The 21,323-nt window shown below is 36.3% G+C and overlaps 1 protein-coding gene across 6 annotated transcripts; it reads left to right on the top strand.

Moving 5' to 3' along the window:
* The first annotated feature begins 49 nt into the window (after positions 1-49).
* On the top strand, positions 50-18,435 carry LOC127661449 (uncharacterized protein KIAA0513-like). 6 transcript variants are annotated; one of them, XR_007972763.1, is made up of 14 exons: positions 54-106; positions 5,021-5,519; positions 6,125-6,224; positions 6,335-6,408; positions 6,579-6,649; positions 7,765-7,969; positions 8,063-8,103; positions 8,473-8,551; positions 10,398-10,475; positions 10,965-10,994; positions 12,256-12,336; positions 12,540-12,634; positions 12,776-16,469; positions 16,640-18,435. XR_007972763.1 is itself a non-coding variant. In XM_052152170.1 (13 exons), exons 2-13 carry the CDS (start codon positions 5,149-5,151, stop codon positions 12,823-12,825), a joined length of 1,275 nt encoding a protein of 424 aa, XP_052008130.1. In that variant the 5' UTR covers positions 50-106; positions 5,039-5,148; the 3' UTR covers positions 12,826-18,435. The 6 variants fall into 6 exon arrangements, 5 of the variants coding, with proteins under 5 accessions (XP_052008130.1, XP_052008129.1, XP_052008132.1 ...); XM_052152170.1 differs by having other exon boundaries at positions 50-106; positions 5,039-5,519; positions 12,776-18,435; XM_052152169.1 differs by having other exon boundaries at positions 12,776-18,435.
* Positions 18,436-21,323: the final 2,888 nt, after the last annotated feature.

The following is a 21,323-nucleotide window of genomic DNA, read 5'->3' as shown; positions in this document are numbered from 1 at the left end:
CGTCATTGGATTTCCCCATCCAACTTTAGCTATTGTATTGCGCATGCGCAAACTTCGACTGGTTCAGTGCAGCCTGGACTACGCAGCTCTACCTAGTACATCCATGGTAAATATGCATCTAATTGATTTGATCAGGTAACAGTGACATTAAGGGTGGGAACATGATTTACATAACGTTACTTACTTTAGTGCAAAGTCTGGATGAACATGTGGTGTCAATAAAAATGTGTCATTATTGATATTCATTACGTGGCAGGAAGATACTCCGTGTAAGCATGGGCAATTACAACCCTATTTACATGCGAGAAGATGCATTTAGTGAACGACAAAATGAGTCTTATTTCAAATGAACGTACTTGTTTCACGCGTGTGTTTTTCCGCGTTTCTTTTCTTTTCCGCAGCAAAGCCATCAGTGTGCACAGTGTTGTTTACAGTAGGATGGTGGAGGAAAGGTTTCATTTTGCAAGAAATAAACCGTAGAGTGCTGGTATGAAGAATCAGAATCAGCTTTATTGCCAAGTATGCTTACACATACAAGGAATTTGTCTAGGTGACAGGAGCTTCCAGTCAACAACAATACAAACAATACAAACAAGAAAGTATAAATGATAAAGGACACTATGAATACTGCATATATTACATGACGTCTGTAAATTAGACTGTGCCTCTATAGTGAGCTCCCTATATAGAAAGCATTTTTTTTTTTTACATATCTCGCGATTGTCAAACATCTTCCTATGACGTTTTCTAAGTTTTGAGACAAAACCACTGTGTCAGATTTATATCTGTCTGTGTTTCGATAATTCAATCACTGACAAGCAACTATTGATGCAGCCTGTATCATTTGGGTAATTGAATTAGAGCTAATGCAAATATGTCGTTTTTCTTTGGCTTAAAATAGGGTCCAGTTATAGGAGATTATTGAGGAAAGGTTTCTGACAGGGTCTGTGGATTGTCTTTTGATAAGCCTGGTGTTTTGACAGGTGTTATTTAAAGAGAGTGGCTTAAAAGATAGGATCTGAAGTACTAGAACAGGAAGAATAGAGAGATCCATAATTTCACCAGGAAACTGCACATAGACTGTAGTTCCATCTCAGCTTTTTAAGCTTTGTATTTCCTTTTACTTTCCAGTACTGAGTTAGTAGGTTAGGTTTCAATTACCTGGTAAAATAACAGTGCATTTTTTACTTCCCAATATGTGCTGTATTGGCCTACGATCTACAGTTTTTCCCCCATATTCCGAAATGTGTATTTAACCATATACAACTGGATGGTTAATTGCAAATATTTTTTATAGTGCAGTTTGTCCATTTGCATGCTACTGAACATCATTCTTTGGTTGTGTTAGTCATCTGATAAATCCTGGCTCTTGAACATGATTACATACAGTATTTTTAAATTAGAAGCTAGAGATAAGAGTGCCCTTGTTCCCAAACAAACAGAGGATAATTTTGCTGCCTGCCTTCCCAAGAAATTTATCGCACATTTAATTGTTTTCTGTCTGCACTGTTAACTTTGAATTTACTGCAGTCTGTAACCCTAACCCACTCTTACTTTCTTAAACCAGTGGACTCAATCAATCTAGCTCATGTGTGTCCCATCCTCTCTGCTGGGCCCTGAGGCTCACAGTGAGAGGGCATTTGATGGATGAATGGTTAGATGGATGGAGTACAGTAGGTGAAGGGGGGCCTTGCTTCTGCTCATGGAAGCAGGAAAATTGCAGCTTGTGCATTCACTCTACTGAATGCTGAGTTTTACACAATGCAAGGGACTGTGTTCTCTGAGAGGCAGTCGCATGTTTGAGATTAATATCTTCTAGATGGTATCCTAAAGGTGGTATTGATTTATTAGTAGGATCAGACAGAATCTGTAGACTTTTTTTCATATTTTCTGTGCTGATGTTGGGGGTATCTGTGTATTTCTGCCAGTTGAATTTAAAAACGAATGCTAAAATGTGTTAAATGGAGCTGTCAATGCTGGTGATGTGCTTGTGAAAGACTAATATGTATCAGCCAGGCTGATTATTCAGACAATATTTGCCTATTTGGATTTTGCTAATTATTTTGATTAATCGGCTTTAGTGGTCTTCCTAGTCTCAGGCCACATCCACATTTTTGTCCTTTCTTACACACTGAGATGGAAGTCTGAAGACTTATATCTGCAGACTGATATCTGAAAACAATGATATATTTGTTTTTATGTAACGCAGTCATGTGATCCATTCATCTCAAAACAATCAAGATGGCAGCCCATGTTCTGGCGGCATTGTTGTGCCTTTTATTCACTTTGATAGTGTTGCTAAAGATACATTTTACTTTGTACAACCTTCACAATGCAGTCTTTCAAAGACGACAGGGAAGTATACTCGAAATTGCTGACCAGCAATGGAACACGAGGACAATTTAATTTAGACTGTACATGGAATGGTGATTTTTGTTGTTGTTGTTGTTCCATGCGTAGTAAGGGGATTTAAGACCTTTAATTAGTTTCAGTGTAGATGAGGAACTTTTGGAAAATGCTTTAAATTGCAATTGTGGACAGAGAGCGATACAAAAACTAAAACGCAGTTTTTCAAATCTATCCAGATTAATGTGGATGTAGCCTCTGTATCAAAATCTACCAATAACGTTTTTAATGGACGAAAGAAATGTAAATGATGATGAAAGCCAAAATAATCTTGCTTTTTTGTGAAATGTCCTCTGGTCTGATGAAACAAAAGTGTAACTGTTTAGCCATAATGACCATTGTTATGTTTGGAGGAAAAGGGTGAGGCTTGCAAGCCGAAGAACACCATCCCAACCGTGAAGCATGGGGATGGCAGCATCATGTTGTGGGGGTGCTTTGCTGCAGGAAGGACTGGTGCACTTCACAAAATACATGGCATCATGAGGAAGGAAAATTATGTGGATATATTGAAGCAACATCTCAAGACATCAGCCAGGAAGTTAAAGCTTGGTTGCAAATGTGTTTTCCAAATGGACAATGACCACAAGCATACCTCCAAACTTGTGGCAAAATGGCTTGAGGACAACAAAGTCAAGGTATTGGAGTGGCCATCACAAAGCCCTGGCCTTAACTCGATAGAAAATGTGTGGTTAGAACTGAAAAGGCGTGTGTGAGCAAGGATAAATTATTACTATTATTCTGACATTTCACATTCTTAAAACATAGTGATCCTATCTGACCTAAAACAGGGAATTTTGTTCTTGGATTAAATGTCAGGAATTGTGAAAAACTGAGTTTTAATGTATTTGGCTTATGTGTATGCAAACTTCTGACTTCAGCTGTATATGCCAATGGTGTGAGTCTATAAATATGAAATACATATTGTGTTTTACATATTGAGTGTCTATAACTCAAAGTATTAAAGAAATCTTAATGTCCTTTTAGATTCCTGTTTATAAAATACTTCACTTTTGGTTTTTAAGGCCATATATGGTTAAATCCTAGAGATATAGAGCTCTCAATGTGGCTCCATGCGTAAATATATAGCAAATGTTATTTTTAATGGTCAACATTTTTAATGGTCAAAAACCAAATGTAGATCACATGGTATTACGTTTTACTTGTCCGGCAAAACAAAGGTCTGAAGTAGAATGTTAGACTAGAAATGTAATTTTTTTTAATTCACATAATAACAGTAATATCCAAAAATACACTATTATTAAGAATAAGCAACACATGTGGCTCTACAAAATATTGGATTAATCAATAAATATTTATTCGTGGCTTTTAAAAATTTGGCTTTCATCATCATTAATGTATTTCTTTTACCAGCAAAAAAATGTAATGTTTGAAAACTAAATTGAGCCGGGCACTTAGTTGGTAAACAGAGAATGACCAAGTAGTTTGATTATTGGGATTTAAGCTCTTGATAGTTACTGTACTTTAACTTTTTTCTGTTAGAAATTTGAAAATGGTTAAACAATAGCATTAAGACAATAACATCATTTCTTCCCCTACTTTCTGTCTCTCATCGATTAGTATGAAGAGAAGCAGGCATCATTTTTTGGAGAGCATAATTTACCCACTCCAGCCCAGAGTGTGTGTGTGTATGCGTGTGAGTGCATATGCCAGCCAAGTCACGCTCTTCCAACACTGCATTACATAACTGTCCTCTCTGTCGTACTACATTTCTCAGGGTTTTGACATAAGCCTAAAGGAATATAGGCCTAGTTTCAGGTCTTTTTTGAGGAAGAATTGTGATATAATACCAGTATAGCTTTTTGCTGTTTTAATATTACCATATCAATTAGTATTACCATGCATCATATTCAGTTGGAGTGTTTTGTTATCTTGTGTTTGCGTGAGAGCTTTTAGTGATCAGGACCGATTCACAAGAGATTCAAATTATTCTCTCTAGATTTGTCTCTGCTGTTTCTGACTGATGAGGACACATTGGCATTACATTACACTTAAGGCATCATTCTGGTTTTAAACTATGTCTGGAAATTCATTAGCAGTCAAGGTAAATCATGTTTTTACAGTCCAATGAATTTCATTATCTGGCGGTGCAGTAACAGGCTCTGACAGACTCGTAACGTTGTTGTCAGTCTGTATAAACAGAAATATCATTAAATAAAATAACTTTAAAGTGGGATAATTGTATGTTTAATGTTTTGAATGCTTGATATTTTATTTCTAAATAGATTCAAGTTAAAGTGTGTAATTTCTGCGCTACTAGCGGCACCAAACTAAATAATAATAATAAAAAATGTCAAACAAGTTTTCAAACACTCCCTCTGTATTCACTGGTGAGAAAAACAGATAGCCCCGCCTCAAACTTAAGCCATTGGTTGAACCAATGTTGCTGTCTGGCTGGTTTGGATGCTCAAATAGAAAACATTTGTCCACTTCCTGATTCCCACTTAATTTGCATATTTGTTCATTCTGTATGCCATACTTATAGTTGTTTCTGCACAATAATCTAGTATACAAGAAGGCATTTAAACATAGATGAATGCACACACTTCACCTTAAAATAATATAATATCATATTTCTTTCTCTTTTTATTTTAAGAATACCTTTTAATTTCAGGTCAAACTGCTGTGACAAGATCGTGGAGCTACAATCGGGTTCACTCTGTGGGTTTTTGTACTGATGTCACCATAGCTCATCCTATTGACTGCACAACCCCATAACACAAAATGGAGGGGTCTGTGGTAAGCAACCTTATAGACTTTGACTTGCCCTCAGAAAGCACAGCACCTATTGGTCCTGGGGTGAACTTTTTCTCAGCTGAGCCTCTTGTCCCTGAGCCTATTTTTGGCATCACCATGGAGCCCCTTCTAACGGAGCCCATAGCCCCCACGCACACCACCCACAGAGGAGAAGATGAAGGAAGTAACAGTGATGCTACCGAGTCTGCCGACAGTGAGAACGAGGGCACAGGATCCCCATCGCACGTCTCAAGCATGCGGCGTTCCTCATCCTGCTCTAATCACAGTGCGGAGGATGCAGAGGAGACAGAAATCAGAGCATTCATGAAAACCTATGTGCAAAAGCTCTTCCATGAAAGGTAACGTGCACCACAAACTACAGTTTAAAGGAAAAGCTTGTCTAAGGAACACAAAACTAGATATTTTGCAGCGTGTTTTCGCTGCTTGTTTCCATATAACAAAAGTAGACAAGGTACCAGAGGCTTTTCGTTATCTGCCGAAAACCTTTTTTATAGCTCTCAAATCTCATTCATGCTTGTGCATATTCAAACCTGGCCTGAGAACCAATGACATTTGATGCCATTTTCATGAATAACTTTGTTGCTCCCACAAAGCAATCATATGCATTCAGGAGACTTGGAATATGGCATATGAGTCATTTGGACTAGTTTAATGGTACTTTTTATGTCCTTTTTCCAAGCTTGACAGCCCAACATCACTGTCCACTTTCATTGTATGGAAACAAACAACTTGAACATTCTGCAAAATATCTAGATTTGTGTCCCAAAGAAGAAAGTTTTACACTGATTTGAAGTCAAAAGTGAATTTATGTGTGTTGTAGTCTGTCCTTAAAAGTATGTTCTTGTTGTTTCATTTATGCTCTCCCCCCTCCCCCTCCCCGTCCTCTCCCTTAATCTCTTCCTGCCAATACTCCTTGTTCCTTTCATTCTCTGTTCTCTCCCAGAGAGGACTTTGATCACGAGGAGAAGGCTCGCTTTGGAGAGCTTTGCACTGGAGAGAACGTGAAGGGAAGGGAGTGGTTTGCCAAATATGTCAGTGCAGAGGTATAAAAGCAGTAACCAACCTCTATAGACATCAAGCATATTTATAACAGTCCATAAAGACTCTACTGTATATACACAGTTGTGATGATAACAGTGCATTGTGTTTGTAGCGCTGTCACTCCAAATGTGTGTGCGAACAGACGTTCTACAGGCTGGTGCAGTCTTTCGCTGTTGTCTTGTTTGAGTAAGTGCATCAATGATCACTTCTCTGGTGTTTTTATTTGATGTTAATTGGAAGCTACTCCAAACATTCTGGCTGAGAGCTTCTACACCAATTGTCTGTTGACTTCCTGGAGAGTCATGTTTTATGCAGTTTTTATGCTCTTATGTGACCCAGATTTAATTTTTTGACAGATGTTACCAGAATGATGATTATAGCCCCGCCAAACACCTCATGACCATGTGCTTCACATATTACTACATGGGTAAGTCTGTTAAAAATCATAACTTGCAGGGTTCATTGCCTCTTGGTGTTTCTTCAATTTAAATATTTTTTTCAAAGCAGGTTTGATTTTGTTTGTGACCTGGTATATACTCTAGAAATGGGGTAACAAATTAATTAACCCTTCACTAAACTCTGCCCCTCTTGGTCACAGCTGCTTGCTCTGACAAGCTTTGCAGAATTTACCATAGGAATGAATGGGAGATTTCCGTGAAGGGTGCGGTTTTTGGTTAAATATTTTCCTAAACGGAATTAATAATATTCTAATGTGGGCTGGAATAACAAGTGACATTTTAAAGCATATTTATTAGTTTTTTGTCAAATAAATTGATAAATTACACAGTAATTTGATTGAATACTGTGGAGACTGAATCAGAATTGAGGCAAACGATTATCACAGTCACTTGAAAAGAGAAAAGTTTCTCATAACATTAGTGTAAGTGAACAGAACGGCTCATAAAATCTCATAATACACTCAATATGCTGCTGTGAACTCTTTATATACTATCACCTTTTATTAAGACCTGAATTAATACATGAATCTTATTAATCTAGGAGTCCATGCTGATGTCATACATGTTAATTTGGAAATGAGGGCTGACACAGTTTAATCCATAACATGCTTTTCTCGAGATGTAGTTAAAAAACATGCGTGTATCCTCTCTAGGTACCTCGTGTCCCAATAAGAAGTGACCCAGCAACAAGGTTTTTTCATATATTTTTTATAATTTCTATAAAACTGCTTAAAACTCTCATGCACAGCCACAAAAAACAAAACAAGTGCTTATTGGTGATGACAACATTTTAAAGCTGCCTTGATGCATCATTTAATTCACTCTCTTATTTCTATGGGTTGGTCATCGTAAACATATTTTAGTTTGACATTAATGAGAAGTTTTTGCACAAAATGTGGCAACGAGCTAACTTAAATCACCAATGATTTGCTCCTCTTTGTTGCTGAAAAATTTAAAAAAGTTGAAATGTTTGAATCATGTTTGAATCATGAGGAACCTAAAGATTCATACTCCTAATACACTGTTTTGTATGCCCAGTTTGCCATTTTAGTTGGTTTTCCATGAAAATGTTTGTGTGTGACAGGTAAGTCCCAGCTGTCTCCCACAGAGCTGCTGGAGAGGCCCAGTGGGGGGATTGACTCATACCTGCACAGTGGAAAGGTCTGGCTCTCAGGGAAGAAGGACATCGCAGAGAGACTGCTCAAAAACACCTCTGCCAAAACCGATGTTAAAGGATTCTTTGGGGGCCTTGAAAGCAAACTGAGAGGACCATTGGGCCAAAAGAATGAGTAAGGATCATCTACTCTGTTCTAATTATTTTGTCTTATTTATGAAGGTGCTGTTCCTCACAAACTCATCTTGTGTAATTTTGTTCTCCTCAGGGATACTGACAGAGCAGCTGAGCAGAAGACCAAAACTCCTGGTAGTTTATTACACTAAAACATTTTTGATTTTACTGTTTCTATTTGCACGTTCTTTTGGACAAAATCTAAATTCTCCTAAATAACTCCATTCTCACCCATGGTAGCCTATCATCATGTATTTACCAGTTTATTGACATCTCAAAGTTTTTTGTTTGTATATTGGAGGTGTGACTTGGCGATTAAGGAAATGGGCTTGTAACCCAAAGGTTGTGGGTTCTTGTGCTACCACAATTGTACCCCTGAGCAAGATACTTAAGCCCAGGTTTTCTCACAAGTATTGTCTGTGTTGTAAAAATGCACTTTCGAAATGCAATAATGTCTACAGGTGTGTGAGTGAAATAAGTTGTTAACTGGTCTTGTCCCTGTAGTTTCTCCCACACTTTCCCCGGAGAGGAAGGAAGAAGAGAAGATTTACCTGTATACACACCTTAAACAGCAGCCTATTTGGTAGGTTGTCAAATTTTAAGTTTTATGCAAGTATTTTACATCATCTTGTCCGAAGAGTATATTTTACATTTAGGTCAACACATACAAAATAACAAATATACAATGTATAAAATTATAATTTAAATAATACAATGAATGACACTTTTCAGTGAAACTGCTCAAAGAGGACTCTAAGACATTACAGCATCATTTTCTGTAATGCTGTTTGGAAACGATGTGTATCCCCGTGTGTCCTCACATGAACATGCGTGGACATTGTATTTTGCCTTCACTATAATTAAATTAAATTTAAACTGACCGATCTCAGTTCAGGAGACTCTGGGCTGTCAGTAAAGGGTTAAACCATTGATGGACAGAGTCATGTGACAAAACGTCGCCGATCACAGCAGAGTTTGTCTTTGGGAAAAACGGCAACAAAACTACATCTGGTTATAAATCTAACCAAGTTTTTACATTGAAACCTGTTTCAGTTGAATGACTAGAGTCTCTAGTTTCATTCAAAATCCCATTTTTTAAATTTGAACGATTTATCTGAAACGCCACACTGTTAAACACAATGTACACGAATGTGAACAATAGCACAAGGTTTTCATTAGAAATCCTACTGTATATTAATGTGCATTTTCACATTAAGAAAAAAATTGGTTTCCAAAGTTTTATGTGGAGTTATATGAAAATACTGTGCATTTTGAACAGTTCTGAGACCAGTGCAGACAGACAGCACACTGGAGGTTAAGTCATTCACTAAATAGGGAGCAAGGGAGCATCCTAAAGCTTTCCTATGAAGCCAAGTGCATTCAATCCAAACTTCATATCAAACGTTCAGTTTCAGGCTGCAGATGATGTTTGAACCGCTCAATATGGTTGGCGGACATGGGATAATGGTAATCAGTGCTTAGATTCAGAATATATAATGTATGATTTTATTTTAACATGGTTGGCAGTGATTGGATGATGTTGGCCATTACTTTTATCAGAAATAATTATGCTGATTTCTGATTGATAAAATATTTCAGCACTGGCTATCAGTTGTTTGTTTGACACTGCAAAGAGAAGAACATTGAGATGTTGTTGCCAAAATAGAAAAAAACATTGTAACATATTAAAGTCAAATCAAGACACATATTATTTTTTATAGTTTTTTTATTAGTGCTTTCCCCAATACACAATGGTCTAAAGCAGCTTTACAGAGAATCAGCTGTAATGTCTGTAACGTCTCAAGAACATGAATAACCAACACTCCTGCAAACATAATAAACTATTTGATAAAATATATGACTTTCTAAAGCTTTATATTATTTGAAATTTCACAACTAAGTCCAGCTGTCCACATATGTGGACATCAATGTTTAGGAAAACTATTCGCTCTACAATTTTTGTATTTATTTTTTATTTTTTTATAATGTTTATTAGGTGGTACTAGTTACTAACAAGAGAAATGGAAAATGCTCATAGCAGTTATGCCTGGGTCTCAGGAGGGTATTGTGGAAATTGTTATACAAATAAAAATGACTTGACTTGATATGTTCTTTTTTGCATTACAGTAAAAATTTGACTTTTTTCACATTATACAGTAGTAATGAGAATGGGGGGTAGGAGGGCACTTTATTGTCATGAAAGTAATGACACACTGTAAAAATAATAATAATAATCATTAACAACGAATAATTGCAACCTGGCCCTTCAGATTTTAAAAAGTACAAATGTGCCTGCAGCAAGGGGGCCTCAGGTTTTAATGTACTGTTTTAAGTTTGTATGCATTTTAATGGTATAAATGTCTGTAGCAGTTGTTCAATGGTCTGATAATATCTGTTTCTCTTCATCTCGTTTTGATCTTTTCGAAAAGGCACACTCTGAGGTTTTGGAATGCTGCATTTTTTGATGCCGTCCATTGTGAGAGAAACAAAAGATCCCCCACTACCAGGTGAACGAGTGTGACGTTTTCCAAACTAAACACTGTACTTGTATTTATAAAGCTCTTCTTTTCTCTCTCCTCAAATACTATGATATTAAATCAAACGGTCTTTGCACGGCACCTAATGCACATGATAGATTGTGTGTTCGTTTAGACTGTGTTTGTTTGTGTCTGTTAAAGCCAGAGGGGGAGATTCAGCATTTACTCTATATTGTTTATGATTAGATGAATGATGACGTTAACAATGTTGCAATAAACTGCTAAGACATTTCAGCTGAGGTGCGTGACTGTGTGCGCGGTCTATATGACAGTGTTACAGAGGATTTGCAGTTGAAAAATCAGACACTTATGTCTGGACGAGCCCTGCAGCTTCACGCTGTGTTCTTGTGGTTTACTCTTCCACACTGCTCATCTGCTCAACATCTTCTATTGCCTTTCTGTCTCTCTGTGCATGTGACTTTAACCCTTTATCTCCCTGTGCCTTGCTGCCTCACGCAGGCGGACGGCTGAGGAAGAGAAAGATGAAAGGTCTGTCTTTCATTCCGTCTGCTGACACTGCTAGACCGTTGGGAAAGGCAAAGAAAGAGGAAGATAAAAAAAGAGAGATGGAGAAAGTTAGTTGAGTTAGAATTAACCGAAGAGTGAAAGAGTAAAGAATGGAAACAGAATAAATGCTGAGGAAGTATCAGTGAAGAAAGTTTACGGATTATAATGTGACCGAATATGGCCAGTGTTTCATATACAAATACACTGTGGGATGTGATGTGTTTCACTTGAAAGTCACAGTAACCAGTATCAGAGCAGGATAAAGACAGGAAGCTGTGTAACATTCTGATAACATTTTACTCGGTACGGTACAGAAAGGAAACTGCAGGTCAACCAAAAAAGCACTCATGTTGGTTGCATTTGACTTTAATGTAATACAATTCATGGTTATAAAACAGTTATATATGACTTCATCTAATTCTGGGACATTTAGATAGAAACATGATAATTAGGAGTTTTTGTAATGCTATCCCGCCATGGTTTTAAAATAATAGTATATGGGTTCCCAGGCACAATATATGTATGACTTGCATTATTTGCTATATCATTGCATGTTGTCAGGCTATTTTATTCCTCATTTCCCATGTTCATTGTATTTACAGTAGCTAAAAACAGCTAACCAAGAACAGCTTATTAGTTAGAAGTGATGCTAGCTAAGGAAATATAATTACATATGTAAAATATCACTGAAGTCTCAGTATGGACTCTTTATGAAATATTTGTGTATATTAGTATAATTCATTAGATGTGTTGTATTCAAAGGGGCAGCATTTTTACCAGTAAGAACTAATTAAGTTTAAAGAATGGAATACTTTGTACATAAAAAAAGACATACTGGAAAGTTTGCCTGTGCATTTTGTCCTGTTTGTGAACTGAATAATGCTGTGGTAATAATTTGTTGCTCATATGCTTTTAATTATTTTATTTGGGCATCTTGTTTTTGTTTTGTTGTGAACCATGGCTACAGCTGACAAATCACTAAACCCTATTTGAAAATGTTTGTTGCATTATGCACGAGCACTAATGTTTGGCTAATACACATACATGTCTGTTGTATGATTGCTTTTACACCATTTTCACCCCCTAAACTCCCAGATTTTATTGAAATATGTGTTTTTAGATGCTATGTATATCATTTCAAAGTAAATATGGTAACATTTAATATGGTATATCATGATGTTTTTGGTTCTTGATTGAATGTGAGTGACCCTTGAACTTGACCTCTTCCTTTTTGTATCTTCAGAGAAAAATGGTGTCATATGACCCAGGAAGAGAAAGATGATAGCTCCAGATTTGATGAAAACATTACGTTCGGTCAGCTGGGGTGAGTCACGTAACATTGGTTTCGTGATATTTTGAAAGAACATGAAAAAACTCTGTTTTCAGGTGGTATTTTAACGCGTTTTAAAAGTTCAGCATTTTAAAAGTTCAAACTTCTTTTGCACTTTCATCTGCTTGTTTATGTTTACATTTGTGTGTATGTTTATATTTATGTTTATTTGCAGATGTTTGTTTCTATTTATCTAGAACATTCACCCATAACATGGTTGCTTTTGGACTGAGCAAAAAACTATGCAATGACTTCTTAAAGAAGCAGGCAGTCATTGGAAATCTGAATGAAGGTAAATTGTAATTTTTGAAAGAAAAATGAAAATATACTTGGTGATTTTCTGCACCAAATTGAGAAGAATTACATTCAAGTTTTAGGTGTGTTACTTTAGTTCTTTGTAAATATGATTCACACATTTATCTTCCTCATTCAGAGCAAAACAAGCTGCTGTGCGATCATATTGAGCAGATGGCTGCCGAGTGAACGGAAAATCAAAGACTCAATCCAAACTCTACCATCCACATGAGTTCAACTTTAACCATTCAGTCACTAATGATCAGTATTCCTCAAATGCAACACGGTTTCACCTCAATAATCACCCTACTACCAAACATTTGAGAAAGTTATGCTACGCAAACTGTTGATATAGATCATCTTAAATCCATGATGCATCAGTGTACCTCTGTAATGTGGACAGTTCATTGTTGTCCTAACAGTTACAGTTTATTCTTATGTAACTGAATATGCACATATACTGGAATAGCAATATAACTAAGCTTTCTGTCATCTTGAGTCCTTAAACATCATTGCAAAGTAGTATCTCAGTCATATTATATAATATGGAGTTATATTGTGTGATGTGAACCTAATGTTACAAATATTTGTTATTTTCTCAAATAGATATACCATATATATTACAATGTGTTTACTGTTACTGAAGACAGCGTAATCTGCGTATAGAGAGTGGCGGAACTGCAACTCTGTACATATCGTAAATGGGTCATTCCTACAATTCGGTGACATTCCGGCTTTGAAACTTTTGAAAAATAAAACATACTTTGACAAGTTTTTTCATGTTCCATCATTACAGGGACACATTAAAGATTGTATTAGTCATACAATTCAAGCTAAATTAATAGACAATTCAGATCCAGTTAAATGGGCAGCATTAGGGTGAACAATATAAGGGAGGACATTCAGTGGATAAATTAGCCACTTTAAAATATATTTCCCATATATCTTCCCATAATATGGTGGTCATGTTATGCTTGACCACATATGACGAACACCACAAAATAAAGGAAAACATAAATAAAACAAGAGTTATAAACTTCAAGTCATTTTGCGGAATGGGTGATGTACACCTCCAGTGAGTGTGATTAAATTTCCTATCATGCAGTAACTCTTCAATGAAAGGTCATAATATCATGACATAACAGTGTGCGCAATAAATCAAGGGACACACAAAAAACTACTATCAGTGTTAAAATACATGTTAGTGAGAGAATGTAACATTACATTCTTAACTGTATTTGGAGGAAAATAGTAATCCAATGATTTAGCATTTATGTTTGTCGTGCAGGTTTCGGGACACAAGGATTTCAATTATTTAAAATAAAATTTTTAGCCCACAGAAGTGTGTAATATTATAAAAAGTCTTTATTCTTTTTAATTGTATTCGGGTTAAATTAAACCATATAAATACCACACACAATTATACTTAAATGACATAGAATTGTTGGAATGAGCCACATTTACAGGCGTTCCTGCGTGAGACGCTGCTCTACATTGAAAAACAGCATGGATGGATGCAAAAACGCATTCAGTGCGAATGTCCCCTATTAACTTTAAAATGAAAAACGCTTTAATACAATGACCAGGAAGAAGAGAGAAAGAGAGATAAAAGGCCTAACATGAAAATAGTGTATTTATCTTTGGATTAGTGCCATTGCTTTGATAGTAAATAGTGTTTATCACAAAGGAAATGTAATCCTGTTAAGTGTTTTAACTAAACCTGTAATACTGTACTTTTATTTTGATTTAATGCAGTTTTTCTTACCTCTCTCTCTCTCTCTCTCTCTCTCTCTCTCTCTCTCTCTCTCTCTATACCAGAACGAGCTCTGACATATGCAATAAAATGCAATGGCATGTCATGAATAGGTGCGTATAACAAGTGGGTATACCAAGGGTATATGCAAATATTGATCCTTAGAAGTTATACGCAACAGCCCTGGGAAAAAAGTACATGCATATGGCCCTGACTACACTGCTCTCCAGTTGACTTTTATGTACTCTAATGTACATTTACAGAAATGTAGTACTAAAGTGTTCTTTAAGCAAATACACCTTAAAATCACTGAACAAAAAAAGTACATCTAAAGGCCAGTTCACAGTGCCTCAACAAACTTCAACAAACATTTGTTGAGATTTGGTGGGTCAGTGTGTTCACCCTGTTGTTTGTAGTGGGAAACAGTGTTTGTTAGGGTGATTTGACAATGATAATTATCTTTCCCAACATTCTAAATTCAACTGCCAACTTTAAAATTTAGAGTTTGTTGGGGCAGTGTGAATTGGCCTTCAGATGCACAGCTGTAGGCCCCCTTTAGCTTTAGCCTTCCATCTAATTTTACATTAAAGGCTAATTCCCACTGCCTCTACAAACAAAAGTTGGCTGCTAGATTTAGAATGTTGGAAAACACAGCTGTTATTGACACACTGCCTCAACAACAACAACATTTCAAATATTCTAAGTTGTCAGTTAGATTTAGAATGTTGGAAAACACAGCTGGTATTGACACACTGCCTCAACAACAACAATATTTAAAATATTCTAAAGTTGTCAGTTAGATTTAGAATGTTGGAAAACAACTGTCATTGTCACACTGCCCCAACAAACACCAGCATTTCAAACATTCTAAAGTTGGCAGTTTGATTTAGAATGTTGGAAACATAACTTTAAATATCACACTGCCCCAACAAACACCAACATTTCAAACATTCTAAAGTTGATGTTTCGATTTAGATTGTTGGTAACATGACAGTCATTGTCACACTGCCCCAACAAACACCAGCATTTCAAACATTCTAAAGTTGGCAGTTTGATTTAGAATGTTAGAAACATAACTTTAAATATCACACTGCCCCAACAAACACCAACATTTCAAACATTCTAAAGTTGATGTTTCGATTTAGATTGTTGGTAACATGACAGTCATTGTCACACTGCCCCAACAAACACCAGCATTTCAAACATTCTAAAGTTGGCAGTTTGATTTAGAATGTTGGAAACATAACTTTAAATATCACACTGCCCCAACAAACACCAACATTTCAAACATTCTAAAGTTGATGTTTCGATTTAGATTGTTGGGAACATGACAGTCATTGTCACACTGCCCCAACAAACACCAACATTTCAAACATTCTAAAGTTGATGTTTCGATTTAGATTGTTGGTAACATGACAGTCATTGTCACACTGCCCCAACAAACACCAGCATTTCAAACATTCTAAAGTTGGCAGTTTGATTTAGAATGTTGGAAACATAACTTTAAATATCACACTGCCCCAACAAACACCAACATTTCAAACATTCTAAAGTTGATGTTTCGATTTAGATTGTTGGGAACATGACAGTCATTGTCACACTGCCCCAACAAACACCAACATTTCAAACATTCTAAAGTTGATGTTTCGGTTTAGATTGTTGGTAACATGACAGTCATTGTCACACTGCCCCAACAAACACCAGCATTTCAAACATTCTAAAGTTGGCAGTTTGATTTAGAATGTTGGAAACATAACTTTAAATATCACACTGCTCCAACAAACACCAACATTTCAAACATTCTAAAGTTGATGTTTCGATTTAGATTGTTGGGAACATGACAGTCATTGTCACACTGCCCCAACAAACACCAACATTTCAAACATTCTAAAGTTGATGTTTCGGTTTAGATTGTTGGTAACATGACAGTCATTGTCACACTGCCCCAACAAACACCAACATTTCAAACATTCTAAAGTTGATGTTTCGATTTAGATTGTTGGTAACATGACAGTCATTGTCACACTGCCCCAACAATCACCAACATTTCAAACATTCTAAAGTTGATGTTTCGGTTTAGGTTGTTGGTAACATGACAGTCATTGTCACACTGCCCCAACAAACACCAGCATTTCAAACATTCTAAAGTTGGCAGTTTGATTTAGAATGTTAGAAACATAACTTTAAATATCACACTGCCCCAACAAACACCAACATTTCAAACATTCTAAAGTTGATGTTTCGATTTAGATTGTTGGTAACATGACAGTCATTGTCACACTGCCCCAACAAACACCAGCATTTCAAACATTCTAAAGTTGGCAGTTTGATTTAGAATGTTGGAAACATAATTTTAAATATCACACTGCCCCAACAAACACCAACATTTCAAACATTCTAAAGTTGGCAGTTAGATTTAGATTGTTGGGAACACAACAGTCATTGCCTCACTTCCCCAACAAACACCATCTTTACCAACATTTTAAAGTTGGGGGATAGATTTAGAATGTTGGGAATATTCATTGTCACACAACGGCAGTAATGTTTTCAAACATTTTAATTGTAACATTCAAATTCAGATTGTTTGAAATCTTGGTATTTGTTGGGAAGTGTGATAGTGATCATTATATTCCCAACATTCTAAATCTACCTGCCAACTTTAGAATGTCTGAAATATTTGTGTTTGTTGGGGCAGTGTGACAATGACAGTTATGTTGCCAAAAATCTAAATCTACATGCCAACTTTAGAATGTCTGAAATATTTTTGTTTGTTGGGGCAGTGTGACAATGACAGTTATGTTGCCAACAATCTAAATGTAACTGCCAAATTTAGAATGTTTGAAATGTTGGTATTTGTTGGGCAGTCACAGTGAAGCTGATTGTTAGATTTAGAATGTTTGAAAACATAACTGTCATTGTCACACCACCCCAACAGGGTTATCACACTGACCCCTAAAAAAACCCACAACCTTGGTAGTTGGTGTTATATTAGGCCATGAGAATTAGCCTTGACATAAACTGATGTCTTACACTGCTTTGTTCTAGTTTTAACTTTTACGATGATATTTTTTATTTATTTTTTTACTCAAAGAAATTCTATACTGGGCCTGTTCCTGCCATATGTTCTTGGCATTTGCACTTTTGGGGTTTTGTGTTCTTCCTGGATGGATAAATTCAATATAAATTGTGTTTTCTTTTGATATCCTCATACATGAGGACTGAGACTTGTCTATTACCTTCTGCTCAAAGTGCCTTTGGTCAATTACAAAGCAGCGATCTTCCCTGGTCCATTTTAGTGAAAACAAACTTGTGTCCACATGCTGTTGTCCCCTTTAATTCTCCACAAAACTGGTGGTGTTACTGGCTTAGTGGTCATACGTTGATGTGTTTGTCTATGTATAATGCTTGCAGTTTGAATTAAAAGCCAGTTATTGAAAAATGTATCATGTGGCTCTCTAAAGCAGAGCTGTTTTGGTGTTGTTTGTTTAGTGAATGCATGAATTTTTTTTTACTATCAACGTATACTGTTGTGCAATTATATTTCAAGCCAATAGAGGGCAAACATAACCCTCTACTTTGACTAGATCAGTGGAGGTAAATTTCAACCACCAAGTGGGGCGTTCAAGAGCTTCTGTTGAATCATATGTCCTCCATATGAGGAAAACAAAATTAATGTATTTGGTTTGTAAATGCAGAGTGTTTTGATAACAGAATAATGAGAAATCAGATGCTAAATATAGGCTGGTTTAAAGGGATTGTCAGATTTTTGGGCATTTATTTATTTGATGTCTGTATGTGTTGTTTATAAGTGAATGATCATGTCAGGAATGTGATGGATCCAATTTGATTTGGTCTTGTATTTGCATTTCAAATAATGTTGTTACTGTTGTGCAAATTTATGCCAATGCTTAGCTCTGTGGTCTGTGTGATAGTTTTCCCAAGTCCCCTGAATTTCCTATTGGAGCATATCTAAAAGCCAGTAAGAAGGTGTTGTCCTGTCTCTAATGTGTAAAGTGTGTATTATTAAAAATAAAATACAAATGAAACTTGTCTTTTTGTCTTCTGTGCATTTCTATGAATTCCTCTCAATTCTAGAATCAAATAAATGTGGAGTGTGAAAGCATCCTTCATCTGTCATAGACTGATATTCTTAAAACAGGTATATTGAACATCTTGCACAATTAGTCAACCTCTATTTTTACAGATGGCCTAAAACAAGTGTTATCACAATATGTTCATAAAGGTTGTTAGTCATCAAAATCATCTTAGAATGATAGAGACAATTTATATAATATACTGCATGTAATACTGAAATTATTCTGCTGTTCATTCTAAAGGCTTTCACAGGCCATGGACCTGTCAATACTTCTAGAAGTATTCTAGAAATAAACAGACATGACCACAAATATTCTTTTTTCGTATTGTTGATGTATGGTGATTGTGCTGAGGTACACCTTTTTTAGACTTGTGTATTTGGGAGGTTCACATAAAAGATGGTGTGCTTTCACCAAGTGCGTCTGATAATGTGTTTCTTAATGAATTCGTGCAGATTCAGCTCAACATGGGAGTATTTAAGGGTCCTTGCTGGAGAAATCTGCCAAATGGCTGCCACGGCTGGCTGTGTGTGTGTAAATAAACAGCAGTCACACTGGCCTGCACTGATTGGACACACAGTAATGAGCTGTGAAAGGCCAAGCACTGGTGTCACACAATAATGAGAGCTCTACTACTGCTAATTAATGCCAGATCCCGTCCAACATAGTCAAAAACGTAACTCAACAAGTAACAAATGATCACATCCTTCTTGTGTTCCTTCATCTTCTTTCTGTCTTTCTTTCACGTGCTTACTATCTTTTTTCACTTTCGCACCCTATCTGTAGGTCATTCCTAGGTCATTTGTGCCTTTTAATTTTTGTTGTTATTCATTTGAAATTTAAAGGTATCTGGTGAACTTTCAAGAAACAATATTTCCCAACTCTGGCCACAAGTATCAGGGCTATAGCTTTCCTCAACATTGGGGGACCACCATATATTTAGATTAATGGTCAAAATATGTTTTTTGCTAAAGCCAGTTGTTGAACTATTACCTTAAATCCTTAAAGAATTAGATCGCCCAAAAATGAAAATTATCTCATCATTTATTCACCCTAATATCATCCCAGATGTGTATGAATTTCTTTACTCTGCTGAACACAAACTAATATTTTAGAATATTAGAATAATAATTAATTGTTGGTCCTCACGGTGCGTGTAAATGGGTAGCCAACATTTTGAACCTCCAAAAGGACATAAAGTCAGAATTAAATTAATCCATACGACTGCAGTGGTTAAATCCATATCTTCAGAAGCGATATGATAGATGTGGGTAAGAAACAGATCAATATTTAAGTCCTTTTTTACTATCAATCTCCACTATCACTTTCACATTCTTCTTCTTTTGTTTTTGGCCATTTTCATTCTTTGTGCATATCACCACCTACTAGGCAGGGAGGAGAATTTATGGTAAAAAAAATTGACTTAAGTATCTCACCCACACCTATCAGATCGCTTCTGAAGATATGGATTTAACTACTGGAGTTTTATGGATTACGTTTATGCTGCCTTTATGTGCTTTTTGGAGCTTCAAATTGTTGTTACTTGTTCACTTCCATTTTATGGACCTACAGATCTGAAATATTCTTCTAAAACTCTTTGTTTGTGTTCAGCAGAAGAAAGAAACTTTAAACATATCTGGGATGGTATGAGGCCATTTTTGGGTTACAGCCTTGCAAGTACTATTCGTTATTTATTATTACTAACACTATGTCTGTAAGAAGAGGTAACCTGCAATTGTTACTTTACAGAGCTATTTCTACTTGATCTAACCCTTACAATTGGTTGTGTTTGTATTACCTACTGTATTCAGATTGATTCAATAACTATAAATAACATTTAATATTATAAATCACCTTGCAAGTAGTTAGTTATTATTAATAACACTAAGCCTAGAGCACTACACTGTGTAAACCAGCAATTGTGAACTTAAGGAGCTATTTTGACTCGATCTAACCCTTAAAGTTTTGTTGGTGTAATGTATTCAGATTGATACAGAGATGTTAAATATTGTTTTGACTTGAATCAAACAGCTAATTTAGAAGTTACCACATGATGCACATTGTTTTTGGTTAACATTTTTCCAGTGTACTTCATTTCAACCCAGTCACATGAGCCTAAAATTTTAATAAACAAGTCATTTCTGGTAGTATCAATAGATTTTTATGTGCCTTGTAATAAATCATATATACATATATTATACATAATATATTTATACACACCGATGAGTCAAAACATAATGACCGTTCACAAGTGAAGCGAATAACATTGATCACCTCCTCACAAGGCCACGTGTCAAGGGTAGATTAGATGGTAAGCGAACAATTAGTTCTTGTAGTCAACGTGTTGAATGCAGGAGAAATGGGCAGGAGTAAAGACTTGAGTGACCTCGACAAGGGACAAATTGTTATGGCCAGACGATTGGGTCAGAGCATCTTTAAAACGGCAAGACTTGTGGGGTGCTCTCGGTGAGCAGTGGTGAGAACCTACCGACAGTGGCCTGAAGAGGGACAAACCACAAAACGGTGACAGGTTGTGAGGGCAATGAAGGCCGTCTGGTCCAAACTGACAGAAGGTCTATTGTGGCACAAGTCACAGAAAATGTCAATGATGATTACGGGAGGAATGTGTCACAATACATAGTGCACCGCTGTGTATCGGGCTGCGTAGCCGCAGACCAGTCACAGTGCCCGTGATGACTCCTGTCCGATATCGAAAGTGCCTACAATGGCCATGCGAACATCAGAACTTGACCTTGGAGCATTGGAAGAAGTTTGCCTGGTCCAGTGAGTCCCGTTTTCTTTTACTTTTCGTGGATGGCCATGTACATGTGCACTGTTTA

The sequence above is a fragment of the Xyrauchen texanus genome, chromosome 21 (genome assembly GCF_025860055.1).
Source record: "Xyrauchen texanus isolate HMW12.3.18 chromosome 21, RBS_HiC_50CHRs, whole genome shotgun sequence".
Lineage (NCBI taxonomy): Eukaryota > Metazoa > Chordata > Actinopteri > Cypriniformes > Catostomidae > Xyrauchen > Xyrauchen texanus.
This window is presented reverse-complemented; position numbering and strand designations above follow the sequence as displayed.